The following is a 27724-nucleotide window of genomic DNA, read 5'->3' as shown; positions in this document are numbered from 1 at the left end:
TTAGACTTGAGAAACCTAATCTTACACAATATCATTAAACATGGGAACAATTTTACCATAAAATACATACAAAAATCACCTAAAAAAAGAATTACTAACCTTTAAACTTAGGTTCTCCCCAATACTTGAATTTAACCAATGCTAACAAAGGTTTAGTTAAATTCATGGTAGATTTATACAATTTTTTTTTTTTGGTGTAATGCACGTTCCCTCAATCTCTCCTCTGACACGAACAATGTGGTAGTTTTCGTAACATTAATTTAGTATTTTTTCAAAAAATATTAACTTAGGTTATTTGAGTTTAGTTTAACTATTACCACCAGTCCAAAATAAAGAATAAGGAGGCGCTCAATTATTTTTTTACTAAAATGTCCTCAATGTTGTTAACATTTTTAATGAAGTAATTAAATTAAAGACTTGAATGACATAAATTTATACTTGAAAGGATTTAATTGATTCATTTTACAAATTTATAGTCTCTAAATTTTGTTCTACAAATCATAAGGACTCAATTAAAAATTACTCTTTGTTTGTTTAAATTGGTTAGAAAATAATTAGTTTAAACTTTTTTTTGTAAACGGGAAAATTAATGTAAGCCGCTTAACAAACCAAATAAATTGAAACATTAATTAAAAGAGGACCAAGAAATATTTGAAGAGAGAGAAAAAAAAGAAGAAGGAAAACTGTTTCTTCCAATTCCGAACGGCTGCTGGGTGTTTTCTAGACTGAAAGAGTGGATAGACTCGCGTTTCCTTGTCAACTCGAAAGACTCTCTTTACCCTCTACAAATTTATTTTAAACCCAATAAAAAGAAAAATACAATTAGAGAGGCAAATTGTGAATCCACAGAAGAAGAAAGAAGCAGCAGTGGGCTTCCACAGTTGAGGCACATTCATTCAATCAAAGGATTATAATCATATCGTAAGTTGTTCTCTGTTCAATTTACAGTTTCTGTTATTTTATCATTCGATTTGAGGAATCTAACTGAAGAAATAACTAAATATTTTGGTTGTCAAGCCTTGGATGTTTTTTGATTTGCCTTAATAGTAAATATATACGAAATTAATTGAAAAAAACCCCTTTTGTTAATGGGTTAATTCCACGTTAATAAAAACGATTAGAGAATCTCACCCTTATAGAATTCAAAATAGGTTTGCTTTAAAGGATTAAATAGGAGAAGAAGCTATTGGTCAACTGTGCTATAATTGTATACTCGGACTTTAGCATTGCAGTTGCCTCATACGAAGTGAGTTCATTATGGCTGGTAGATAGAACGAATGCTAACTGAGATTAAGGGATGCCTTATTTTCTGGTTTGATTAATGATATTATGCATATTGTTATCTGGATACCTGCTGTTATAATTTACACATTGTGAATAGCTACTTGCAGGTTCCTATATGATGATGGCAACTACAGTGCCGCTGCCCAAGTATATGAACAGTCCTGAGCTTTCACTTCCGGCTTCAAAGTATGATAGAAGAAGAGTTGGAATTGTGGTTGTCGCGGCATGCTTTCATAAATATTCTTCTGCCTTCGGCCAAAAGTTACATCCTCGGTGCTTTTTGGTCCATGTAGCTCAACCTTACTTTGTCAACAATCTCAAGTAAGTCTTTCTGATGATTGTTGTTCAAGTTTGATCATTATGGTTCTTGAGATCTTTGTTTGAGGATTAATATTTTTGCAGAAATATTTTGCTTGAGACGACATGGTTGGGGGGGGGGAGGTACATGATGGTGTGACGAGGTTGAATTTTATATTTTTAGTTTGGATTACTGTTGTCGGCATCTGAATATAGGCAATTTGCTAGAGCAATGATAATTGAGTTCCTCTGTTGGCAGCTGTAGAACTTAGCATCCCCAGCATAATTATACATGCACACATGACTAATGCCGTGCCAAGGATTAGTTATATTTATCATAAAAGCTTATGTAGCCTCATTAACAGTACTTAGATTATTGGATCTCTTTATAGGGGAAGCTTTTTCCATTTCATGGGTCAACCGGATGTTCAGTCCTTAATAGTCATTTTGGAGTAGGCATTATATAGCTGCTTGCCATACACAAAGGGCATACTTTCTCGTGGTAGAAGTGCTTGTAGTTTATGTGGATTTGATTTTTTTTCAACTATTCTTAACTACTAACTACATCATAAAATTGTGACAATTTGTGTTGGCTCAGGAAGATGTCCTGGGCTATTGGAAGCAGTGTTGATGACAACGGATTTGACCCTTCTTCATCAGACAGCAGTAATGGCAGGACTCGATTGATTAGAGTCATACAAGCATTTCAAACCAGAATAGGTGCAAGAATCCAGGAGCTCAGGAAAGATTTTCCAACAAAATTACTGTTTTTCTTGGTGGGGTTTTACTGTGCAACCGCCTTTGCCACTGTTATTGGGCAAACAGGTGACTGGGACATCCTGTCTGCTGCCTTGGCCGTGGTTGTTGTGGAGGGGATTGGGGCTTTAATGTACAGGGCTTCTCTTCGTTTACTTAGCAAGATTAGGAATTTGATCACCATGTTTAATTATTGGAAGGCCGGGCTAACTCTTGGTCTCTTCTTGGATTCATTTAAGTATGAAATGTGTGGAAAAGTCACATGTTTTCTATCCTATTTTTAAGGAAAAAGATAGGGATAGAAAAGAAAAAAGATAGGGATAGAATTTCAGTTTTTTGATAGAGTTTGTTTCCTACTTTCTTGGTCTGCAGTTAGTTGTTTACTTTACTACTCTTGCACGTTATGTAGTTTAGAATCTATATATGTATTATGTAATCCTATTGTAAAAAATAAGAAAATGAGATACATATTTCTTCAATAATTTTCTCAAAATGGATAACATTATTGGGTCTTGTCACCCCTTCATTTTTGCAATAGATATCTTCCCCACATTTTTGTAACACTAGGCTCTTTTAAGTGCCGTTGATTTTATATCTTTGTGTTATTTGCATCTAACCATTCAAAGAAGTGATTTGTTGGGAAGCTATTTTGGACAAATAGCAGAGACAATCAATGTTTGCTACCACTGGACAGAAGTTGAATTTATTTATACACCTGAAGAGTGAAGAATCTTGGAGACAACCATGGTTGATAATTACATGTAGGGCATCCAAAATCCACGAATTCTATTTATTTTTTTTATAAAAATATACTAAGTATAACCTATCAGAATAAAAACTATCTAGCATCTTCTGTAATATATCTGTGGATGATGAACAAGATGACTTCTGCTGTCTGCTTAGCCTCTGTACGTTATGACAGTGGAGTCATGCATCTATGTTAGGGCCTGGATAGGCTGGTAAGCTCATAATCCGCCTATCTACTACAGGGCCACCCACAGTGAAATGATACAGACTTTGAAACTTTGATCCTGTCAATCCGAGAACTTCATGGACTGCAAGGAAACACAGGGAGTTCAAGATTACACTTGTTAGAGAGGTAAAACACAAGAAATGAAACCATGATGGCTTGAACAACTATTGAAGATGCTTGCCTTATATCATAATAAAAACAACAATATTCCCATCTAATGAATAGAGCCATTTTGCTATGACAATTGATTTAAAAGTACTTATCAATTTTCATGTTTGAAAACAACACATAAACAGGACTAACATAGAGGAAAATTAAACTATGAAGCAATACTTAAAACTCTTCACTTGGTGAAGGGTTTCATTCCACCAGCTGAATCCTTTAGCTCTGTAATCATCTTAATAATAATAGTCTCTTTTGGGACCTATTGCATTGTTGCTAGATTTTAAGGTTTTGCAATCTGATAAATGCTTCCTGGAATTCAGCTATTCTTATTCATCAAGTTATCATGCACACTCCATAAGATATTCGAAAGACGAAATAGAAACATATTTCCTAGGGATTCTAAAGATTCATGCATAAATATTCACAACTTAGAGAAGAGTGGAAGTCAACATACCAGGATCATCAAAGAAGCAACCAATTCCAGTTGCAGATATGCCAACAGCATGTGCCTCAAGGTACAACACCTGACCAAGAACTCCAGTCTCCCAAAACAATCGTGGATACATCCAAACATTCTTGTTACTCAATGTAGGCTCAAAATGAGCCACCATACCAAGGCTAAAGCAACCATCACCAGCAATGTCCTGCATTTAATTTAAGGATACAATAGTTTAGATGGCCATAGAAATTTTGACAATTTAATCCATTTGCTATCTCTGGTTTTTCAACTACAGAGAGAAAGTGAGAGATTATTTATTCTTCTAGGCATGGTGCATAACTATTGGTCTCAGTTAACCAATGTGGAATTTCTGATATAATAATTCGTGGGGAGCAGATGATGGAAAATTCATTTAGAATCTGTCTTTCTTTTACCACTTACTCCAGTTAGCATTTTTCATGCTTAGAGCTTGTTGTAACATGTTTTTTACGGTTAATAAACAGTGGACGGTTGTTTCGTGTGAAAAGTCAATGCAAGAACTGAACCAGCAGAGCATCTTTAATTAATGCAACTGAACCACAATAAATTAGAATTTCACAATCTAAACTCATCAACCTTTTCACTGTTGGAACTAGGTCGAGGCATTTTCAATTTCGTCTCCATCTGTAATGTTGTCTTTAATAGTTTTTTCAAACTTTATGCTCAGGACTGACAACATATGGTCAAGCATCTCAACTGTTTAGATAAATCACCGCCACAAATTGCACATTTTCTTGATTTTCACTAATACAAGCTATCAATCACAATAAGAGAAACAGAATCATGAAAAGAACAGGCAAACCTGATGGCACGAAAGCCCTTTGGCGAGTTGCTGACAATCACCCCTAGCAAGTTCATATAAAGGTAGATCCCGAGGACACCCCTCTGGTTTCTCCCACACGAAGCCAGACCTCACAGCCTTCTTTAACTCCCCCAAATGATCCTCATTCCTTACCAAGAAATACAAGCCCTTTGGCAAGCCTTTCACCCTATGAATAAACAAAGCAGCATGCACCTCGGCATCCCAGGAAAGAACCCGGTATGGCAATGCTAATTGCCTTTTCTGCTTCTCTCTGCTTCTAGAACCGGAAGGAAGACAATGCAACATTATTTGATAAAATGTTTCTCTATCAATTGCAGTCACTCCATCCATATCAACTGCACTCCTCCTCTTCCTTACAACTTCTCTGACTGTAAATCCCTTATAGGAACTCTCACTGCAAACCCCACTGCTAGAGAATGGATCAACTGAAAATGCATTTCTTATTGTTAATGGTTTCTTAACTACTTCAGCAGTACTATAAATAATATCCCAGCAAAAATGCTCTTTACTTAACAAGTTGGGCTTTCCTTTCCAGTCCAAAGCCGAAAACTCCTCCATTAACAATCTCAATTTCTCATAATTCACATCAAATCCAGTGGCCCCAGATGGAAAAACAACAAGAACACAATCCGGGTGCTCGAATTCAATCTCTGGAATCTTCCCTTTAATGGGTTTTGATGGAATAACAAACTCCGGGAAAATATCAAGCCCCATTAATTTCTTCAATTCTTTGTATCCCATACCCTCTAGAATCTTTACATCCCAACCAAGCTCAGCTGCAGCCATGGCAACCGCCGCAATAGCGTGACCCACGTCATGATTACAATACCTAAACGCGCGCTCACCATATTTCCAGGCCTCCCGCCAGAAAATGGAAGAAAATCCTACAAGAAACGAGTTTTTTGGAAAGAAATTGTTGAAAAGATCAAACCGAGATGGGATTTTAGCTCTAAGTTCCAAAGCATGCTCTTTTGGCGCGTAATGAGCAACAAACGGCGAGTCACAGAGGGATTCAATAGCCGGGGCGATTATGTAAGCCTCAGTGGGATGTAAATTGCCGCTGCTGGGGTTGACCCGAAGAGACCACGTGGAGTATCCAGTTGTTTTCCAAGCGGAGAGAGCTAAGGAATCGTAAAAGAGCTGAGAAATTGAGGAAACAGTGAGGGGTTGCGGAGGAGGAAGAGATGTGAATAGAGAAGAGTACAGAGGGGCATTATCGTGATTGTAATTACTCAGAGACGACGGAGTTTGGGTTCGATGGTCAGTGCGATTGGGGAGGTGCATGAGAGGGAGGAGAGGAGCAGAGATGTAACGGCGAAATGGGTTGGGTTGATTGGCCCAGTCTAGTCCGTGAGGGCCACGTGCGTATTTGGTGAACGAATGCTTGGTTTGGTCATGGTATTTTAGAACATGTGAGAGCTTTCGAGGGTCTGTGGTTCCTGGGTTTTTTACTTGCCTTGTATTCATTTTTGATGCTGAGGATGAAGAGAAGGACATAGCGGGTATTAATTTTCTGTTAGGGAGGCGGAGCACGGAGGTCGAAGGACGTAAGTTTAAATGGAACCGGTTAGCGTTAGGAGGACGAGAGTAGAAACTTGTTGAAAGGTGTGGCATCTTTTATTACCTGTTAGTGCTAGTGCTATGCTGTCAATTCAGTTCTTCTAGACTTTTTGAACTTTGACGGTGCGGGCCGGTGAGGAATATAATTTCCAATATATCTGGAGTCCGCTGATTGCCGTGTGTTTAATATTTAAAAAAAAAAAATAGATCCAATTGATTGACTGCCCACCCAATGTTTAATGAACGGGGTTATCTCAGTAGGGACTGATGAGAGGGTGCGTATACCGCTTCACGGCCCAGAAGGCAATAATAGAAATTCAAGCCCAAGGGTTAAAAACCGACAAAGCTCTACGTTGCTTGCTTGCACTATTGGAATTAGACGTGCATAGGGATACGAGATTCTGCCGCCGCCTCTGGCACAAAGGGCCAATCATTTGCGTATACGTCACTCTATCGACCTTCAAGCGCGTGACGTCAGTTTCCACAACGGGATTGTACTTTCGTATGATATGATTTTGCGCAGTGACTCAGCCAATTGATGTCATCATTATCTCTCACTCCCAAAACATCTTGATTAGCAAAATTACCCTTTAGTTCGCCTTGGTCACGGATGCCAGCAACTCTCGAGTGCTCTAAATTCTAAGCATCAGCATATTAATACTGGGATCTTGAATCATATGTATAAATAGTAATCTCTCTGGCTCCAATCGACGTCCACCGTAACTGAAAAGAAAAAGGCTGGTTCCCTTAAAGTAGCGCCAGCTAAATACACTCCTCTTCCTCTGCTGCTCACTCGGACGAAACTCGATTGTGAATTGTTCATCTCTATTCTCCATCGTTTAAGGTACGAATACTATGGTTCACTTTCAGTTATCGGAAACTCGAAATGGGCTAAAATTTCGATTTTTATGATTCGTTTAGCAGACATGTCGGCAATGATAGGAAAAAGAGGAGTTCATTACCTGCAAAAATTAAAGTCTGCGAATATCCCAATTGCTGTGATAGAAAAAGGTCAGAATCGTGTTATTGACGCTTCTCTTACCCTTATTCGTGAAAGGGCAAAACTTAAGGTAAAATCTTGAATTCATTTTATTTTTGCATTCCTCTAATCTGAGCTTCGTCTGTATTGTGGTGCTGTATCTTTGATGCTTCAGCGGGTGCTGTCAAAAAAACAGATCCTTGGGGATGGACTGAATTCGCTGCCAAATAAATATAACAGTTTAGGTTATGTGCTTTCAAAATTTTTATGCAGGGAGAACTTGTGCGTGCTTTGGGAGGTGCTGTGGCATCAACGTCACTTCTTGGAGTTCCCTTAGGACACAACTCGTCATTTCTTCAGGGGCCAGCATTTGCGCCTCCTCGGATTAGAGAAGCCATTTGGTGCGGCAGCACTAATTCAACAACTGAAGAAGGTACTTTTACTTTGCCTACAGCTAATTCCCCAAGAATTCGTCATGATTGAAATGGTAGGCAATCTGGTTTTTTTGGATATGCAGGGAAAGAATTAAACGACCCGCGGGTGCTAACAGATGTCGGTGATGTCCCTGTCCAAGAAATTCGAGATTGTGGAGTAGATGATGATAGATTGATGAATGTCATAACTGAGTCTGTCAAGCTGGTCATGGAAGAGGTAAGTTTTCTTTTTCTCTGTGAGTTTTTCATTAATTTTATTATAGGATCCGAAAATTCACGAATGAACTTTCTATTCCTGACGAATCTTGAAATTATGTACACTCTATATATATATGGTTGTTACGGTGTTAGTTTTTCTTCTCTTGGAGGTGAATTGAAAAGACAGCCTATTATTTGAACTCATAACATCAGATTTGTGGAAAGTGTGATCTTCTTTGTGCATCTTTTGTGAGAAATTTGTACTGTCTAAGAAGAGTTATACTGATCAAGAGAGTCTGTTATTTCCTAATACCATCTACTACAGATGAATCGCCCTCACGAAGTTTATACCCATTCAGGATCCATTGCATCCACTAGTTTTAGGTGGTGACCACTCGATATCTTTTCCTGTTATAAGAGCTGTCTCTGAGAAGCTTGGAGGACCTGTGGATGTTCTTCATCTGGATGCCCATCCCGATATCTATGATGCCTTTGAGGGAAACAAATACTCACATGCATCATCTTTTGCCCGAATCATGGAAGGTGGTTATGCTAGGCGGTTATTGCAGGTGGACTTTTGTCTTTTGAATTATCCATGTTTCTGCCCTTTTCATCCTCATGAAATCAACCAATTGTAATTGACATAAAGTTGGATACTGGTGTTATCTTACATGTACATATGCAAGGCATTGTTTTTATAGTTTGGATACTGAGCTGAATTTCTGACTGTTTAGGTCGGAATCAGATCAATAACAAAAGAAGGCCGAGAACAGGGCAAGAGGTTTGGAGTAGAGCAATATGAAATGAGGACCTTTTCAAGAGATCGCCAATTTTTGGAGAACCTGGTCTCTCTTTCTCTCCTCCTCAAATACATACACATACTCTCACAATTGCAAACGGTTATACGTGCCTATATTGCTTTTTTTTATCTTCTGTGCCTCACCTTTGATGTGTTTATCCAAACAACTGCATTTTCATAGTATTGTAAATTACTAAAGAAAAGCTAATTTGATGGCGTCTTTTGTAAAATATTGTAAGAATCCTGGGAATTAGCAAAAATTATATGAAACAAGGTTGGTATATAACACTTCTTATAATGTGGATAAAATGTAAAAGCTTTTCTTGCTGGACAGTCTAAATGGTTGTAAAATTGTTCTAATGCCCTATATTATGTGAATTATGAACTTGCATCACCAAGATTGATCAGAATGTGGAGTAATGGTTTTGTTTTAGAGAGATGTCAATGTTTAGTTGAGGTGCAGTTTATAAATTTAAGGGCATTAATTCCTCGTTGTTCCTTTGCAGAAACTTGGGGAGGGTGTAAAGGGTGTGTACATCTCAGTAGATGTTGACTGTCTTGATCCTGCCTTTGCTCCTGGAGTATCACACATAGAGCCTGGAGGTCTCTCTTTCCGTGATGTTTTAAACATTCTCCACAATCTTCAAGCTGATGTTGTTGCTGCTGATGTGGTTGAGTTCAACCCACAGCGTGACACTGTTGATGGGATGACTGCAATGGTTGCTGCTAAGTTAGTTAGGGAACTGACAGCAAAGATCTCGAAATAGTAGATCTTTTCCCTCAACTATCCTAAATTTTATACCCTATAATTCATTGATGTCCTTAAAAATCTGGCCAATGGCCAGCTCATAAGTCACTTCGGCCATTTATCCCCAGCCACATCAATGAAGGAATTAAATGCCTACCTGCCAGGTAATCCCTCATTCTTGAGCATGTCAACATAATTGTATTCTGTATCATGTCTAAATAAGAATAAACAAATATTATAGAGTTCAAATGGAGATTTTTACAATCTGCCCTATGAATTAATAATGTCGATTGATGCAAATTAGCAGCTGTGGGTCTCTGTAGAACGCAGTAGACTGGTTCAGTCCCTTGTAGCACGATTGGTGTTATTTATAATAGATCAGTTTTCTTATTCCTCAGAAGTCAGATGAAGTAATGCAGATTGTAAGTCGGAGAGAAGCACAATTTCTGAGTATCAAGATTTGCATTTTGCGGTCAGAATTTTGGTATAATTTTATATTAGAAGATTGTATGAAAATTTTTCTTTAAAATGGTTACCGGAGAGTTATTGTACTGCCAACTTTGGTAGTTATCTACTTCAGTTCTCTGGATGGTTCGCAAATTAGCCCCTTTGGTATTCCATTTTGCTCAATTTAGGCGAAAGGAGAAAAAGGGAAAAGGGCGCGGGGAAGGTTTATTGATTTAATGATTTATTGGTAAAATGACTAAATTCCCAAGGACCAAACGGTTAAAAGATTATGCACCACGTGACTTATACCGATATTCAGGTGCTATTTTGGAACCTTGCGTTAATTCATCGTAACAATTCATTCTCTCCCTATTCGGACTTTGATCCGAAATTTACAAGACAAAATGCTTCATTGCACCCCCGCTGCACTTTCCCCCTCTTGCTTTTGCAGTGATATGGACTTATAACGCCTGGCACACACAACAAAAACACCCAAATTCATGGCAGTCACAGTAGCCGACAGGAAAAAAAATCTGTCCAAATGGCCATCATTAAGATTTGGAGGAACCCAACCGGGCTTCCCGTTCTTGGTTGTCAAAACCATCACGACAGACAATATCATGCTGCACACGTAGGTCCCAATTGCTGTTGATGACATGGACAATGCAATCCCCAAGCTTTTCAATCCATTTGGTATCTGTGATGCAAAAAATTCCATTTGTGCAACATACACAAATGCTTCAGACACTCCTAGAAGCACGTATTGCGGAGTCTGCCAGAAGATGCTTAGAGAGCTTGTCTCCTCACCACCGAAACTAGCATATTTTAGCCTGCGTTGTTCAACGATGCCTGCGATTATCATTGCCACTGTTGCAATGGCCAGACCTATTCCGACTCTTTGCAGCTCTGATGGAGTTTTTGGCCTTCTTTTTGCTACTTTTAGATATAAAGGAACAATGAGTTTGTCATATAATAGGATGAATGCAGTCGTGCTCACAATATCAAATGCTGTCATGCTGGCTGGAGGAATTTGAAAGTTTGAGACTCCCGTGTTCATGGCTGCTCCTTGCTCGACAAAGAGCGAAAGCATCTGTATGTATGCCATGGAGGACAAGATGGTACAAAGCCACACCGGTAATAGCCTTAATACACATTTCACTTCTTCAACCTGTGTGACTGTGCAAAGTCGCCACTGGTTTGGGTTTTGATCTTCATTTGTTGTTATATCAGCAGAGGTCATAATGGCAGCCCGATCAAGAAATCTGCATCATTTCATAACTCAAACATTACATTGAGCTTTGTAGGGACAATCTCCGTGTGTGCACAATTCATTATCCGTAGGCAATGTTTAATTCTATAGATTGTTTGCTTACTTGAAGTCATTAGTGTGTAGGATTCTCCTTGTCCCATTAGCTTCATATTCCCTTACATGGACTTCAAAGAGACCTCCACCGTTTGTTGGCATTTCAAGATTTATTTTCCTTAACGAAGCCACAATGACCTGTGAGAATCTGGAGAGTGGATTACCAGAAGGCTTGAAATGCCGATACCTGAGAGTCCCACTAAGCAGTGATGAAAATGCCAAAATATCACAACCTGCACAAATCCAAAATCCCAATACCCAATACCCCATGTTCTCTGCATAAACGAGAACTGTCTCCGAAAACAAGCAACCGAGATTTAAAGCAATATAAAAATAGCTGTAAAATGAAGTTTTGGATTTCTTTTCTTTGGGATCCTCTTCATCAAACTGGTCTGCACCGAATGTAGCAAGTGCAGGTTCAGGGGCTCCAATTCCTAGTGCAAATAGATAAATTGATATGTAGAATATTGCAGTTTCAGCTGGTGAGTGCGGATCACAAAGCTGCCCAATTTTGCCACAGCCATGAGGTCTAAGCAGAAATGACTGAGTTGCAAAGGATAGACCTAGCAGGCCCTGCCAAAAGCAAGCCCAAAGTTAAGGTCCATAAGAATCTCTAACAGACAACGTGAAGGGAGTGGCATTTAAAATTTAATTTGTCAACCTTCATGAATGAATCTTACTTACAATAATTGAGAAAGCCTGGAAAGTTACACAAGTGAGGTATCTTCCCAAATAAGAGTCACTAAGAAAAGCACCCATCAAAGAAGAGAGATACAAGGATCCCATCCATCTGCTGAAAGTGTTTGATGCTTCTGCATTGGTCTGCCTCAGTACAGATTTTGCAAATAGAACCATATTCACTTCGACTCCAGCAAAAGCAAGGTTTGCAAGCCCTTGGTTCACTAGAATATGATAGCACAGTTTTGATAGAAACGAGAATAATGATAAATTATCTTAATTGAAGTAGCAGTGATTAATGAATTGCGCAGCAGATACCTAATAACAAAGTTCCACATCTCCATCCGCCAGTCCTATCTTTAATGGCCGGTTTACCATGAAAATCGAGCGACCCATCTTTAGTGTATGCATGGCGAAGCCTTTCTTCGATTGACAGATTAAGCTGCAGTGCCACATGCCATGCAAAATTAATCCAATACTTTTATTTTATTTTATAAGACTAAATAAATTAGTTAATATTACCTAGAATTCTACTAATATTAGAGTTAAATATCCAATACTTTATTTATTTAGTTAATATTACCTAGAATTCTACTAATATTAGAGTTAAAAATCCAATACTATTTTTCTTCTTCTTTTCCTTTTCAATTTCAGGAAGAGAAGTAACTGAATCATAACATAAGGAAAATGTTGAAGTAACTTGAAATAATTGTGTAAGAGAGTTATTTTGGAGAACTAATTTATCAAAGGGTGTGGAAGAAAATAAGTAAACTTTTAAACCATGGCATAAAATCAATATTACACACCTGAGAAGCTTCACTGGTTATAGGTTCCTGTTGCTTTGCCTCCATTATTGCTCACACAGAGGGAAGCTGCGGACCGAAAGTTTTTTCCCGTGACTGTCTGAATTTCTATGGGAAAATGAGTTGTCAATTCGACACTACATATATATTTATATATATATGGTGGTCATGCGAAGCAATTAAGGTAATGCTGACACGTACACGAAGTTACATTGCTCTTTTACTTACTGGGTTTGTTAGTTAACAGTTATGGAGACGATTGACCAATAGATGAACAAACCTTATCTTGGGAAAAGCTACTGCATTCATGCATGCATCTGAATTCTGGAGTAAGTAATGGAATGCAGAGGTGACCAAGAACCAAATTTGTTTATTCACGATAGAAATATGATGATTTTGAGGGCCATTGGCCGTGACATTACTACCGTTAGATAAATCGGATTACCGGTTGCTTAATGGCTGCATGACGCATCTATCTACGAATCCCCAGAGAAGGAACTCTTGATAGGCAAAACGTTGATTGTGTCATCAATCTACAGAGATATTGTACCTAAAGAGAGATGATGCTGCTAGATTCTAATTTATTGGTATGATCTTTCAGAATCAACATAAGATAATATCTCATTAATGACTGTATCTGGTTTTATTTTATCATGTAATCATGTCTTACTGCTTACACAACGTGTGTAAACCTAGAGTCAAATAAAAATGTCACGACACATGAATCTCTTGGTAGCGCCAATTCTGTCACAGCGCAAATTAGACAGTTTTTCTAGTGATCACAAATTTGAAATATATCTCATTTTCCAGAAGGGGATCCCTATTGATAATCATCCTTTTATATAAATTATTTTGTGATATTTTTAATTCAAAAACGATTATTATGAAGCAATTAATTTAGGCTGGTAAAAAAAAAAAATTTCATATAAGACCTTCAGTATTCTTGAGCCGCCTTTAGTGATTGATTAGAAGGTAAAACAATAGTTTCATTATGTTGGAGGGCAAGAACTCAACTATTCGTGAGGGGCTTATTCCTCTATTAGAAATATTGATCTCTATAGGAAAGATCTTGCCCTCATTGGTTGCGGAGTTTCTAATTTTGAATGGCAAACCATATTATCGTGGGAAAAAGAAGAACTTTCATTATAATAATAATAGATTGTAAGACTCTTCCCAAAAGTTAAAAAAAAAAAAATTTAAGATTATAATTTTTTGAAGAATCCAATTTCAGTCACTTAGGAGGAGTCACTACTCACTTGCCAGTTTTATCAGTCGCGTGTCAGTTTTATCAGATAGGGACCTATTTGATAAAAATTCAAAAATATGTATTCATTGAGAAAATTTAATAAATTGGGAGCCAAATGTTATTATTCCTTTTTTTTTTGGTACCTGGGAGGTCTCAAAGTCAAACGAAAGGAAATGGTTTCGTGGTCTTTATCCAAACGATATCGACCAATCAAATTCCTCAACGAGCCATTCCTGAAACGGTGGCGTTTGGGAAACTGATCCAGTGTTATCTAACTTATATTGCCGTTGCACCACATGGCAAGCTTTTCAGATCACCCAAAAACGATGTCTTCGTTACAAACACTCTCCTCAAGAATTTCGCGCCTAAATCTCCTTCAAAAACCCTCGCTTAACTATTCGCCAATGTCTCCAGGATTATTTGTCCGTCACAATCGACAAATAATAAGACCCACGTGGTCCCCTCTCAGAATTTTTTCTCTACCAAACCGTCACTTCAGTTCAAAGAATTTCGGCCAAATCAAGATGAGTGCTAAAGATGATTTAATAATTCTCGGCATCGAAACGAGTTGCGATGACACGGCGGCTGCTGTTGTAAGCCATTTCTTTGCGTGTTTTTAATTTTGGTGGAGTTCTATCAAGGAGAATTAGCACTATCTTTTAATATATATTTCTAAGTGAATGCTGTGTTTGCAGAAATCCTAATTGGGGTGTCTATTTTTATTTTATTTCTTAATGGGGTTAGTTTGTTTCTTGTTTTTTGGGTGATTGTAGGTGAGAGGCAATGGTGAAATTCTCAGTCAAGTTGTGTCTTCTCAGGTAAAGATTGCGTTTATTAGGTTGAATTTGATATTTTGGTTTCAGATTCTACTAAAATTTGTTTTGAATCAACTAACAGGTATGTTGGTTATATGATTTACAATTTTGTGTTGTGCGGTTTAAATTATAAAATTAATTGAAGCAAGGGCTACAAATGGAACTAGCATAAACATATCTTAGAACAAAAAATGTTTGTTTTTGTTATCAAATCATTGCAATTGGCTGCCACATAAATTGACTGCATTAGTGAAAACCAGAAAAATCAAGGTGATTTTTTCATGTCTACCCTGACTTGCATTCATGATAATTTTAGTTGAGTTAGCTGTCAGTCTGTGTTTGCTTTTCGGTTTATATGCCATATGCTGATTTTTCAAGTCTGTACTATGTCAAGGCAGATCTGCTAGCTAAATATGGAGGTGTAGCTCCAAAGATGGCTGAAGAAGCACACTCACTAGCTATTGATCCGGTATGATATCTGGTAATAAGTGTGCTAGGTACTTTATCTCGTGTGGTGACATTAATTCTACATCTCTGTCACCAATAGTTTCACCATCCAAGTTTATGTTGCATTATAGTTTTGCAAATTAGTATTATATTTTTGTGACACAGTCTTTGTCAATAACCCGTGAATGTGTCTTGATCTTGCATTTTTCTCATATGGTTTGTGTAATTCTTTAGACTTTGCTTAAAATTGTTTTAATGCTCAGATGGTTTTGAATTTGTGATTTTTAAATTCAGGTTGTGCAAGAAGCACTCCATAAAGCCAATTTAACTGAGAGAGATCTTTCTGCAGTTGCTGTCACTATTGGTCCCGGATTAAGCCTATGTCTTCGTGGTAATTTAAAACATATTTTACAAGTTCTATTGTGAACTAGGGTAGCGGAAAATTATTGTGAGGATGGGATTCACAAGTTCTACTTTTGTATATACTGGAATGCAGTTGGTGTGCAGAAAGCTCGGAAGATTGCTGGTCAATTCAATCTACCCATTGTTGGTGTTCACCACATGGAGGCTCATGCTTTAGTGGCCAGGCAATGGTTAACTATGACTAGAATGCAGAATGACTTCCTTGATCTATTCAATAACATACATATAGGACAGAAAGACACAAGTTAATTACCACATGTTTTTGCTTCTTAAGTAATGATGTAATCATGCTGTTATAAGAGCTTAATCACTATTATGTAGTTGCTTGCCAGCATCTAATGTATTTCTTTTTATGTCTAGATTAATTGAACAGGACTTGCGATTTCCTTTCTTAGCTTTGCTTATATCAGGTATAAACTTTTACTTCTCCCCTAGTCCTTATTTTCTTGGTTTAACTGATAATTTTGTGTGAAGAGGAATAAAGATTTTGAGTAGTTTAGAGTAATGGAATATAACCATATATATGGGACAAATCTCACTCTGTGATTTGAAACCATGGGTGATTGTGATCCTGCTGCATGATTAGGATGCACAACATGTATATTAGCAATATTAATATGCATGATCTCCTGGTGAATGAGAAGGGAGGAACTTCCTACTAATTTTATGGTAAGTCCAGGAGATGTAACTCAAGTCCTTGATGCACTTGATGAAAACTTTTTGCTTAGCTGTTATTTGATCTTTTCTCGTGAGACTGCTGCCTCAATGTTTCCTTTGTTGAATTGCAAGTCTTCGCATACTAGTCATTCTTTGGTTAAGAAGAGCGTCAGTTATTCAGTGGTTACTTCAAACCCCTCACTGTTTGTTCTATCTCTTTTGGCAATTATTGTAAAGGTTATGATGACTGCTAGCTTGTCTGTTTCTTAGGTGGTCACAATCTACTTGTTCTTGCGCATAATCTTGGGCAATACACACAGCTTGGGACCACAATAGACGATGCAATTGGTGAGGCATTTGATAAGACAGCAAAATGGCTGGGTCTGGATATGAGGAGAAGTGGTGGACCAGCTGTGGAGAAACTTGCTCTAGAGGGTGATGCTGAGTCTGTCAAATTCTCAGTAAGTTGGTTTGCCTAAAAATTTATCATTTTTTTTTTTGGTGATCAAGGTATGTTAGACTGTCTTTTATGCTTGTTCAACAAGTTTGTCGTATGACTGATCTTTGCATTCTCTTATGGTACACTCTTAATTTTGGCAATTTTTTTTTAATAGACCCCGATGAAACAACATAAAGATTGCAACTTCTCATATGCTGGTCTGAAGACTCAAGTGAGACTGGCAATTGAATCCAAAAATATGTAAGTTAAATATCAATGTTTGCAACTGTTTGGAGTTGTATCTGCAATGTCAACTCTAGTCAGCCACATTGGTTCTCTTGACTCATAAAATTAATGTAAATTAAGTCAATGGAAATACAGGAAAATACTTCTATCTTCCTCTCTGTGTTTTGCCTTAATTAACTCCAGCAATGTTGGGAAATATTCAAATATCACTGTTTTTCCAGTGCCAATATTTGTCCTTTTAATGACCACATTAGGTGCAAAATGGGCATTCCAGGTATATTGGCCATTTCTCAATATTATTGAACTTAATCAAGACAAAATGTAGGGTGATATGATATATACCTTATAAACAATTAAGGAGACATGGTTCTGAATCTCACACTAACTACTACTAATATATTTTCAACCCTTTGCTGTATCCACCTACCTATTGATGTGCATTGGCTACATGCAGCGATTTTAGGATTCCCATTTCTTCTACCAGCTGCCAAGACAGAAAATCTCGGGCAAATATTGCTGCCTCTTTTCAGGTTCTTTTTTTTTATTTTTGTGTGGGGAGGGGGGGGGGGGGGGAGGGAAGGGGGGGTTTCCCAAATTAAATCCACGCTCTAAGTGGTTTCGATCTCTTAGTGGTGTGTGACATTATTATCGTGCAGGTAGTCTCTGGAGGTGTTGCATCAAATAAGTATGTTAGGGCTCGACTTGATCGGGCTGTTAAAAATAACAGCCTGCAACTTGTGTGCCCTCCTCCCAGCCTTTGTACTGACAATGGTAAGTTGCATTTCACTTCTCAAACTGTTCCTTGTTTTCTCTGAGCAGAGTGAAGGTTTTTAGATTTTACTTATAAGAAGTAATTTACTTACTCCGCATTGCTCTCTACCATTCTGCTGAAGAGGATATGACAGGAAGATTGTGATAATTCCTTTATTCCAATCCCTCATAAATATAACAGTATCAAGACTTCAGTTTCATTTCTTCAAACAATATGACAATCAAAAGGTTGTACGTATAACAATGTCATTAGCTTTTATTTGTAATGGTTTAAACTAGGGATTTTGCCTTGGTATGCTAAGAAAAAGTTTCTTTCTTGTGAGATAAGCAGGCCATGACATCTAATGGCTAATGAAATCCCTTGCTTGCCATGACATCTAATGGCTAATGAAATCCCTTGCTTTCCATCTATATAGGTGTAATGGTGGCTTGGACTGGCATTGAGCATTTCTGTGTTGGAAGGTTTGATCCTCCACCACCTGCAGATGACCCTGAAGATTTTATGGTAAGTTGAAAAGTTGATTGCTTTCTCTGAGTAAGGGCTGGCTTCCTGTAATCGTAGTTTTACTTTTATCACATATTTGTGTTATTAGTATGATTTACGGCCACGGTGGCCATTGGGAGAGGAATTTGCTGAAGGAAGAAGCGAAGCGCGGTCCTTGAGAAAAGCTCGAATGCATCCTTCTCTCACATCTATCATCCAGGCATCTATGCAGCAGCAATCTCCTTGATATGGATCCATGCATTGAGCCATTTGTAGCAAATTCAACAAGCTGTAACTATCTCTGATTTATGACTGACCATTGCACTCTGAATCAAGTATTTTGGTGGTCAATAGAGATTGTTTGCCGCTGGCATGCCGGGCTTTTGATACTAATGAGCAGCATAATGCTGGGATTGGGAGCCATTGTAAGCTTGTTACATTTTCTGTAATAGCCTAGCGCCCAACTATGTTACTGTTTGTGCCAATTTGAGATTCAAATTTGTAACTGCAAATGCATTTTTTTTTGCATCGTCAACTGAAGTAACGAGAAGGTACTTGTTTGATTGTTTCAGAATTCAAGAGTATCAATCAAATTCCTCATGTTTTTACTCTTGCCTTTTTGTATATTATGGCTTCTATTAACGCTGTTTTCCTTTAAAACAAGAAAGTAAAATAAAAAAAATTTTGATTTTCACTTTGAAGACAAATTTCGAAATTTAAGATATAATTTAATGCGGGTTAAATTTCAATAATCATATAATACTAAAATTTGCATCTAATATTAAATTTAAAACTTGGATATCAAAACTACAATTGATATTTTAAAAAAATTTATAGTGGTTTATTTTAGTATTAAATGTAAATTGACTTTGTTATAGATTTTTATATGCGATTTAGTAATATAAAGTGCCTTTTTTCTATTATGAAACAACGATAAGGAAAATTTTTAGATAATCAAGTCCCTAAAAAAACATTTTATTATGGTTTGTTTATTATTTTTAAATTTTGAAATTGATTGTGAACCAAAACCCGCCTTAACAGTTAACACTAGCTTGTGGGCCCTATGTCTGAGAAGAGGAAAGGCGTGTGAGGTGAGAGCGCGAGGAGACGAAAAGGAGAGAAGAAAAGATGGAGGTTTCGAAACTACCAATCTCAGCAACGCAAAGAGGGAAACTAATATCTGCAGGTTACACTTCTCTTTCTTCAATTTGTTCGGCCTCCTCTTCTGATATATCTCGCGGTAAATTTTTTTTTTTTTTTAAATTTAGTTTTTAATTATATGGTACTATAACGAATTTCACATACCAAGTGTTTGTTGTAATTGCTACACGAACTACATTCATATAACATATATATAATTCACTTGCTGCTTTGCTTAAAACAGATTTAAAAATTTCAGAGACCGAAGCTGTTGAAATTCTAAAGGTTGCATCAAACAGCTGGTGTCAATCTATTCTGAATTGTAATCCATTTCCTCTTTGATTCTCCTTTTTTTTTCCTTACCAATAATGCCGTCTTTAAATGACACTAATTTGTATCTGGATAAATATTCCAGCATATTAGTTAATAGCTATGGGATTGTTTGATGTTTGCGGCATACAGGTACACAGACTGCCTGGGACATGCTCCAGGAGGAACAGGAGTCGTTGGCAAGGATTACTACATCTTGTGCCGATCTAGATAACATACTGGGTGGTGGAATCGGTTGCAGAGAAGTTACCGAAATTGGTTTGTTATCACTTCTCTCGCATTGGGCTAATTTCTTCGTCTTGTGCCCCGTTGGTGCTTCTAATATAAAGGCTTTGTTTTAAGAAATATTAGTTTTCTTATTTTTTTGCTCATATATGCAGGCGGGGTACCTGGTATTGGCAAAACGCAGCTTGGGTAAGGGTTCCTGTCCTTTTAACTTTCTGCTACTGTAAAAGTGGCATGTTCTTTTGGAAGTTATCATATTTAATTTTTTATGTTTACAGGATTCAGCTTGCAGTCAATGTTCAAATTCCAGTAGAATTTGGTGGGCTTGGTGGGAAGGCAATATACATAGGCAAGTGTTTAGGCTTGTAGATATCAATATTGGTTCTCGTGTTGTTTCACTTGATCTCACCATAAAGCTGTAAGCTATAACACAACGCTTTTGATATTTAGATACAGAAGGTAGCTTTATGGTTGAGCGTGCCTTACAAATTGCTGAGGCATGTGTAGAGGACATGTTGGAATATAATCGATTTTTGCGGAATGATTGCCAAGTTAAAACACAACCGAAAGATATTTTGGAAAATATATTCTATTTCCGCATCTGCAGTTATACAGAGCAATCTGCGGTGATAAATTACCTTGACAAGTTCGTTTCAGAGCATAAAGATGTAGGTATAAGTATAACATGAATATGTTGCTCTTGAACATACCAGAAATCATTTTACTTGTGAATTGTAGTTATCTGATTCCTGTCACATTTTCTATTCTATATGAGACTATGCCTTTTATTGATTTTCTTGTTAAAACTATGGTTAAGAAGCATACATGGATGGTGTATTTGAATTGTTTAAATTACTGATCTGGGATTTCCCCATGTATGTGCTCTTATATTAGGAGTATGGCAAATAAAATTTCTCATCTGCATATTCATTGACTCCTTGTTGTATAGATTGGTTAAAGTTGAATCACTTATCATTATGTTGTGCATGTATTGCATCAGCTTTCTTGCTTATTTGACTATTAATTGTATAACAGGTCAAGGTTGTTATTATCGATAGCATTGCATTCCATTTCCGCCATGGTTTTGTTGACTTAGCCCTCAGAACTCGAGTGCTCAGTGGAATAGCTTTAAAGTTGATGAACTTAGCAAAAAAGTTCAGTTTGGCGGTAAGGACAATTTAAATATCTTCTTAAATGTTTTAACTTTTGAATTTTGTAATAGGCTATTTATGATTGTGCAATGTTAATTTTGTTGAACCCCTACCATCCCTTTATAGGGATGGCAAAATCCGGGTCCGGGTCCGGGTTTAGCCTTCCCGGTTCCGGACCCGGACGTCATTTTCTTTTTCCCGGACCCGGATTAAAACCCGGTTTTTCCATCCTGGTCCGGGTCCGGGTTCAACCCGGAAAAATCCGGGTTTCCGGATTCCGGGTTTTGAACCCGGATCAATAATGAAATTTCAAATTTCACTTTCATTATTAGTGATAGAACCAAAACACAACTAATGTAACTAAAGGAAATATTAACATAAACAAAAAGATGAGATTTACACACACTGGACAGCCCCTGCAACATAGCATAAAAGATTGGAGAATGTCCCCAAGCTTTTCTCTACCACATACCAACATCATCAAGATAACCATACAGTCCATACTTTGCACGATATTTCAACATCATCTCTACCACATGAAGTTTGTAAACCTATCTCAAATTCTCAATGTTTCAAATGCCATCCCAGCACTTAATAATTAAGACTTAAACAACAAATCACAATTAATGGCATAATAATCCAGTGCTCACAAATCACAATTAATCAACTCTCTGCAAACTCTACAATTCAAACAGCTAGTGTGCAAACTCTACAATTCAAACGGCTGTTTCAAGTAATAAAACAGCCACAAATATAAATCCATAACACAATTACACAAGTCTCAATTCAAAGTTCAAATTAAAAACCACAAATCCAAAGTTTAAACTTTTCTCCATCATTTTCTATTCTTCTTCACTTGATTCATTGTTATTCACAACTCACTCATCAAACTTTCATCAATAAGTTGTTCTGCAGAAAGTATTGCTTCCTCTGGAATTCCATCTAAAAAACATGAATAAATCATAAAAATAAGAAACAAAATAGCTAGTTAGTAATAAATTGATACTATAACAAATTAATTTATTTTATGTAATAAATAAATTTTCCATACCTTTTAGGTTGTGGTCAAGCCAAAACCAATTTTGAGTACACACCAACGCTTCCACTGTAGATGGCTGAAGTCTACTGCGATGAGGACTCAAATGTCTACCTCCAGTGCTAAAGGCGGACTCGGAAGCAACTGTTGATACAGGAATGGCCAAAAAGTCTCTCGCAATCTTTGCAAGTATAGGATATTTGCCTTGATTATTCTTCCATCATGACAAAATATCAAATTGACTAGTTGAAGGCAAAGTACTTTCCTCAAGATAAAGCTCAAATTCTGTTTTGAAATGATTATTTTGTGAGTTCTGATTTCTAAATGATTCCCACTCATCAGCCATCTCATCTAAGTCTAAGTCTACCATGATAGAATCATCTGCTTCAGCACCTTCAGAACTAGCTAAACCATTAACCCCCCAATTTGCATTTGATGAATATTTGACTTCATACTCATGCACTAAATCAACAAATAATTTGTGCACCCTTTCAATTTCAAATTCAGCTCTTTCTCCATAGATTTTGGGAAATAGAAAGTTAATTAACAACATTTTACGCCTAGGATCTAACAAAGTACCCACAGCAAGAACTCCATGAATAACATCCCAATATTTGTCATACTTCGCAATCATCTTAGTGGCCATATTTTTTACCCCCTCAATTGGTGATTGTAACCATGCATTCATTGACAATCTAATTTCACAAATCTTGCTAAAAAATAAATTAGATGTCGGATATCGTGTCCCCGAAAAAAGTTCTGTTAGCTTATAAAAACTCTTCAAATAATCACACATAAGTTTTGAAAAATTCCACTCCAACTCACTAGGCAAAGATGTATAATTTCTATCACGCTCCTTTAAACGAATAAATACATCTTTATACAACAAAGCTGTACTAAGCATCAAATAAGTGGAATTCCACCTAGTTTTACAATCAAGTGCTAAGTTTTTAGTTTCTTTAACACCTAATTGTTTTTTGGCAGCCTCAAATTTTTCAAATCTAGAAGGTGTTGCTGTCCAGTAATGGACACTCTCTCTAATCTTTTCAACTTCTTTTTGGATCACAGATAAACCATCTCTAACTATCAAGTTTAATATATGTGCACAGCAGCGCATGTGAAGGAATTTCCCACCCATAATCATTGAACTAGCTGAAAATTTTCCCAACAACAAATCAATCATGGACTCATTTGCAGAACAATTATCAACAGTTACAATAGACAACTTCCTATCTATATTCCACTCCATCAAACACTCATACAACTCATTGCACATAACTTCACCACTATGTAGAGCCGGCACATATATAAACCTAAAAATATAAAAAAATAATCAAAATATTAAATAATGCAAACATTCATTTATGTTGAAACGAAAAAAAAAAAGTCTCGAGAATATTACCTCATAATACGACTTCGCAACACCCACGAGTTATCAATATAATGTGCCATAACAACCATATACCCTTTCTTTTGGTTACCAGCAGTCCACATATCCGTAGTCACTGCAATTCTACTGTCACAAGCTTCCAAAACACTCATTGCCTTAGTCTTCTCAATATCGTAAAGTTTCAAAATTTCAGCCTTGATAGTGTTTCTACTAATAGTCTCAATTGAAGGTTGGAGAAGCTTTAATAGTTCGTAAAACCCAATATACTCAACAAATGATAGCGGAAGCTCATGCATTACAATCATTCTAGCTATAAAAACCCTCACTGTTGCCATATCCCACTTTGGTTCAGTACTACAATTACTAAGAACAGTAGTTCCATCTGCTTTAGAAGAAAAAGAAAGGTGCATTTGCTGCACATTCTTGATTGACCTTTTAGGACAACGTTTCGCATGATTAATCAAGTGATTAGTGCCCTGAGAATAATGCCCTTGCATAACTAACCCACAATAATTACAAATCGCTTGAACTTCCTTGCCTAACTTAACTTTTTAAAAATGATTCCAAGCATCAGAAACTAATCTATCTGAACTACTCCCTTCGCTGCCAGCGCCTCGTTTTTTTGAAGCGCCAGCAGTAGTATTACCCCTACCCCTACGGCCACTCCCACTCCCACCCCCCTGCTCTACTGTTGTTGAATCAGGTTCTAATTCAGCAGTTGTATCATTATTTTCTGCTGCCATATCCATGCCAACCCTCACACCCACACTTTCATCAGTCTTGGAAACATCTAAATCAACTCTTTGTTCATTTTCCATTACGAATTTAACACCCTACAAGAATTATGTCAAAACAAATTAAACTAACCCATCATTCCTCCAATTTCTTCCATTTTATATTTATTTTTTTTACTGTAACAATGTTCTAAGTTCTAACATTTCAAAAATACATTTTGGAATCTATTAACAGTAACAAATCCATTAACAACAACAATTTATTTTTAACTATAACAGCTTTCTAACATTTGAAATATACAATTTCGAATCTAGTAACACCAACAATCAACAACATTTCAAGCATAAATCAGTGGTATAACAGCACAACATTTCAAGCACAATCAACAATTTATTTTTAACTGTAACTGCAACAGCAACATTTCAAACATAAAACAAAGTATAACAGCAACTCACGCCGGTGAATCAAACGAATTGAGGAACTGCACTGCTGCAAGCATGCGACGGTGGTGATCAAAGTGCTATCCTTGTAGGACTCCTCACCCAGGGTATCCAACTTAGCAATTGCCTCTTCAAAAGCCTGGTAAATGGAACAACAGAACACAACAAAGAAAGCAAACTTATTAATTTGAAAACAGTAAATCATACACTATTTAATTGCTTTGTAGAGAATGCTAGAACTTATTAAACAAAGGCCATATTTGGTAAGAATTTTAATATCCGTAAACAGTACGAAGATCAGAATTCAATAACTAAAAGAGTATTAACCGAATACAATAAAATCAACTTGCCATTCTTCTTACACTTATAACTATTTTTGAGTTGTGTTCACAGGAATCACAGCAGTAGATTTTACACCAAGTACACAACACAAATCAATGGTGTTCACAGCAGTATAACACAAGTACACAATACAAATCAATGGTGTTCACAGCAGTATAACACAAGTACACAACACAAATCACACAAATCACATAACACAAATCACTTATCAATTCTGTTAATTAATTCATATTCAACATGCGAATTCGAGCTTGGAGAGTCTGATCTGATGGCAATAATCTCTCTCGTCAGTAAAAATGCAAAGGAAACATGCTCAGTTACAAAACCAAGACGCTCAGCTAGAGGAATGATCCCCAACATTCTCAGAAGAAAACCGAACCCAGAAAATTCACACAAGTAAATCAAAATCAACAGTTAAAGGAAATGTAATTTTCACAAGCTTCTTGAACCCAACCTTGCGACGACGGCGAACCTAGCCGAGAGTTGTTTGACTTGCTTGCGGGACAGCGGAAGCCGGAAGGCAGTAGCAGCGGCGGCGGCACAGCTAGGGTTTGTCTTGTTTGGGTAAATCGCGATTTGTGTGTGAGTTTTGAAATAGAATTAGTTTTTTTTTTTTAATGTTTGTATTTATATTTACTAATAAATATAATTAAAAATAATATAAAAATGAATCCGGGTCCGGGTTCCGGATACACGGGTTATCCCAAACCCGGATCCGGACCCGGATTCATCCGGGTTATTAAAACCCATTCCGGATCCGGATTTTTTCCCTCTCCGGTACGGGTTAAACCCGGCCCGGATTATCCGGGTTCGGGCCGGGTCCGGGTTATTTTGACATCCCTATCCCTTTACCAATTTTTTTTTCTAAATTAATTTATTGCCATTAATTCAGTTCTTACACTACCTGGTTATATTCTAGGTCGGCACCATCCTTTGGTTTCCTTTTGTAGCTGCTTTTTGCTCATAACTTCTTTTTTTCAGGTGGTTTTGTTGAACCAGGTGACCACTAAGTACACAGAAGGTTCCTTCCAATTATGTCTTGCACTAGGTAAAAAATTCAATTCTCTTGTCAAACCTCAGTCTCCTACTCTCCTACTTGAATATTAAATTCACTAGCTCATTTAGTCATTGCCACAGTTTCACATGAAAATAGATCCATGCGTACATGCGTGTATTTGTAGTTTGCTTGTCCCTTCACTTTGCCCTTTTTTTTCAAAACACACTGGCTAGGTGATAGCTGGTCAAATTGTTGTACAAATCGGCTCATTTTATACTGGAACAGCAATGAACGTCATGCATACATTGACAAGTCACCTTATCTTCGATCAGCATCAGCTTCATATTCAGTTACTAGCAGAGGGATCAGGAATTCCACATCAAGAAGTAAAAGGATCAAAATGATGTAAGAATTAGATAGCCTGGAAAACAAGCCACCATATTATTTTCATAGGTGTGATTTTCCTTCAATAATTAAACAAATTAAGAGGATGAGTAATTTTATTGCTACCTGCCATCTGAAATTTTTAACTATGTTCAATTTACGTGTATAATTTGCTTTCAGATCAGACCTGTGTAGTCCATAAGTGCCTGTTTGTTGTCTTGTAGGATTTAGAAAGGTGAAGCGAATGATCAGTCCATCACCCTGGGAAATGCTGCTCGGTTCACAACTGCGTTTCCCACTTGAAGTTAAATCCTCCTACTTGCCAAAGAAAGTGAGGTCAACTTTGACTAATCTAGCAAAATTCATTGTCATTTTCATTACTTAATATCGGATTTGGCCCTTAGCTTTGCTTGTATTACTCTCTTAACTATCTTTGCTGCCACGTGTGGAGTTTAGTTTTAGCTTTCCTATATGGTAGGTAATGGTAATTAGTTGTGAGCAATAGTGGGGATTTGAAGTTTGAATAGCAAATGCCTTATTTTTTAAATTTTATTATGCATAATTATAGGACAAATCTTTAACGGAAAGAATATATACTATTAGACAAAGTTTTTGACCATTGCCACCAAACCTTTTCTAACAACCCACCAAAATATGCTGGATCATCAAATCATAGTAAAAAGTTAAGTTAAATGCCTATCGCTTTTGACCCTCTTGTATGGCAGCCGCCTTGCTGAGTGGAGACCCCCAATTTAAGTTACCTCTGTCGCTTGAGGACTAACAGCTATGGTAAAACTCCCGAAATTCAGGTAAGTTTACTTGCAGTTTGGATTAATTAGCTGATGATCATCATCTTTTTGTCAGCTAATAGCTTTGTTACTGTTAGATTATTTGAAATTAATAACTCAAAATTTGTGTAAATTTTTAAGTAAAAAATTTAAATTAAAATAGTTTCACCCATAATTAAAAAAATAAAACAATCCGATCACTTGAGTTGTTAAATCTTAATCACCATTATTTTATTGCCAAGTGACTTTGGCATCGATGTCATGCCTCAATAAAGATTTTGACCCAAATGAATAAAAAATATAAAAATTTCAAAAATAATGACGTGGCACCTAAATTTTTTTTAAGAAAAAAGAAAAAATGGAAGGCTGAGCATTTTCCAAACTCCAACCCATAGTGAAGGGTTGAGATGTCTCCTCTTCGAATCTAACGGTCAGCTCTCCTTACCCCTGCCC

The 27724-nt window shown here is 37.0% G+C and overlaps 6 protein-coding genes across 21 annotated transcripts; 4 read left to right on the top strand and 2 right to left on the bottom strand.

Moving 5' to 3' along the window:
• Positions 1-669: 669 nt before the first annotated feature.
• LOC18047225 (ycf20-like protein) lies at positions 670-2794 on the top strand. Of its 2 annotated transcripts, none has more exons than XM_006445225.2 (3): positions 670-921; positions 1392-1605; positions 2180-2794. In XM_006445225.2, exons 2-3 carry the CDS (start codon positions 1400-1402, stop codon positions 2619-2621), a joined length of 648 nt encoding a protein of 215 aa, XP_006445288.2. In that variant the 5' UTR covers positions 670-921; positions 1392-1399; the 3' UTR covers positions 2622-2794. The 2 variants fall into 2 exon arrangements, with proteins under 2 accessions (XP_006445288.2, XP_024044194.1); XM_024188426.1 differs by having other exon boundaries at positions 1382-1605.
• Positions 2795-2833: 39 nt separating this feature from the next.
• Positions 2834-6486, bottom strand: LOC18047223. Its single transcript, XM_006445223.2, has 3 exons — positions 4756-6486; positions 3930-4119; positions 2834-3392 (listed from the first exon to the last, which is right to left on the bottom strand). Exons 1-3 carry the CDS (start codon positions 6388-6390, stop codon positions 3265-3267), a joined length of 1953 nt encoding a protein of 650 aa, XP_006445286.1. The 5' UTR covers positions 6391-6486; the 3' UTR covers positions 2834-3264.
• Positions 6487-6842: 356 nt separating this feature from the next.
• Positions 6843-9975, top strand: LOC18047222 (arginase 1, mitochondrial). 4 transcript variants are annotated; one of them, XR_002906775.1, is made up of 8 exons: positions 6844-7180; positions 7258-7406; positions 7589-7748; positions 7833-7966; positions 8307-8516; positions 8682-8792; positions 9253-9658; positions 9893-9975. XR_002906775.1 is itself a non-coding variant. In XM_006445218.2 (7 exons), the coding sequence occupies exons 2-7, from the start codon at positions 7263-7265 to the stop codon at positions 9511-9513; spliced, it is 1020 nt and encodes a 339-aa protein (XP_006445281.1). In that variant the 5' UTR covers positions 6843-7180; positions 7261-7262; the 3' UTR covers positions 9514-9743. The 4 variants fall into 4 exon arrangements, 2 of the variants coding, with proteins under 2 accessions (XP_006445281.1, XP_006445283.1); XR_002906776.1 differs by lacking the exon at positions 9893-9975 and adding an exon at positions 9802-9886; XM_006445218.2 differs by lacking the exon at positions 9893-9975 and having other exon boundaries at positions 6843-7180; positions 7261-7406; positions 9253-9743.
• A 273-nt stretch (positions 9976-10248) lies between these two features.
• On the bottom strand, positions 10249-12833 carry LOC18047221 (protein NRT1/ PTR FAMILY 7.3). The gene is made up of 5 exons (XM_024187604.1): positions 12789-12833; positions 12301-12424; positions 11989-12206; positions 11315-11877; positions 10249-11203 (listed from the first exon to the last, which is right to left on the bottom strand). The coding sequence occupies exons 1-5, from the start codon at positions 12831-12833 to the stop codon at positions 10351-10353; spliced, it is 1803 nt and encodes a 600-aa protein (XP_024043372.1). The 3' UTR covers positions 10249-10350.
• Positions 12834-14231: 1398 nt separating this feature from the next.
• Positions 14232-18880, top strand: LOC18047220 (probable tRNA N6-adenosine threonylcarbamoyltransferase, mitochondrial). Its single transcript, XM_024189936.1, has 12 exons — positions 14232-14624; positions 14805-14849; positions 15241-15315; positions 15588-15684; positions 15790-15880; positions 16077-16126; positions 16644-16834; positions 16988-17073; positions 17513-17607; positions 17689-17829; positions 18246-18334; positions 18423-18880. The coding sequence occupies exons 1-12, from the start codon at positions 14328-14330 to the stop codon at positions 18558-18560; spliced, it is 1395 nt and encodes a 464-aa protein (XP_024045704.1). The 5' UTR covers positions 14232-14327; the 3' UTR covers positions 18561-18880.
• Positions 18881-19332: 452 nt separating this feature from the next.
• On the top strand, positions 19333-27323 carry LOC18047219 (DNA repair protein RAD51 homolog 3). Of its 12 annotated transcripts, none has more exons than XM_024189632.1 (10): positions 19333-19553; positions 19698-19775; positions 19916-20041; positions 20164-20197; positions 20287-20357; positions 20459-20676; positions 21044-21175; positions 26084-26150; positions 26708-26814; positions 27209-27323. In XM_024189632.1, the coding sequence occupies exons 1-10, from the start codon at positions 19442-19444 to the stop codon at positions 27218-27220; spliced, it is 957 nt and encodes a 318-aa protein (XP_024045400.1). In that variant the 5' UTR covers positions 19333-19441; the 3' UTR covers positions 27221-27323. The 12 variants fall into 12 exon arrangements, 11 of the variants coding, with proteins under 11 accessions (XP_024045400.1, XP_024045397.1, XP_024045402.1 ...); XM_024189629.1 differs by lacking the exon at positions 27209-27323 and adding an exon at positions 26333-26504 and having other exon boundaries at positions 19333-19499; positions 26708-26800; XM_024189634.1 differs by lacking the exon at positions 27209-27323 and adding an exon at positions 26432-26504 and having other exon boundaries at positions 26708-26800.
• The last annotated feature ends 401 nt before the right edge of the window (positions 27324-27724 follow it).

The sequence above is a fragment of the Citrus clementina genome, unplaced genomic scaffold (genome assembly GCF_000493195.1).
Source record: "Citrus clementina cultivar Clemenules unplaced genomic scaffold, Citrus_clementina_v1.0 scaffold_3, whole genome shotgun sequence".
Classification (NCBI taxonomy): Eukaryota; Viridiplantae; Streptophyta; class Magnoliopsida; order Sapindales; family Rutaceae; genus Citrus; species Citrus x clementina.
Note: the sequence above shows the minus strand (reverse complement) of the source record. Positions and strands in the feature narration are given on the sequence as shown.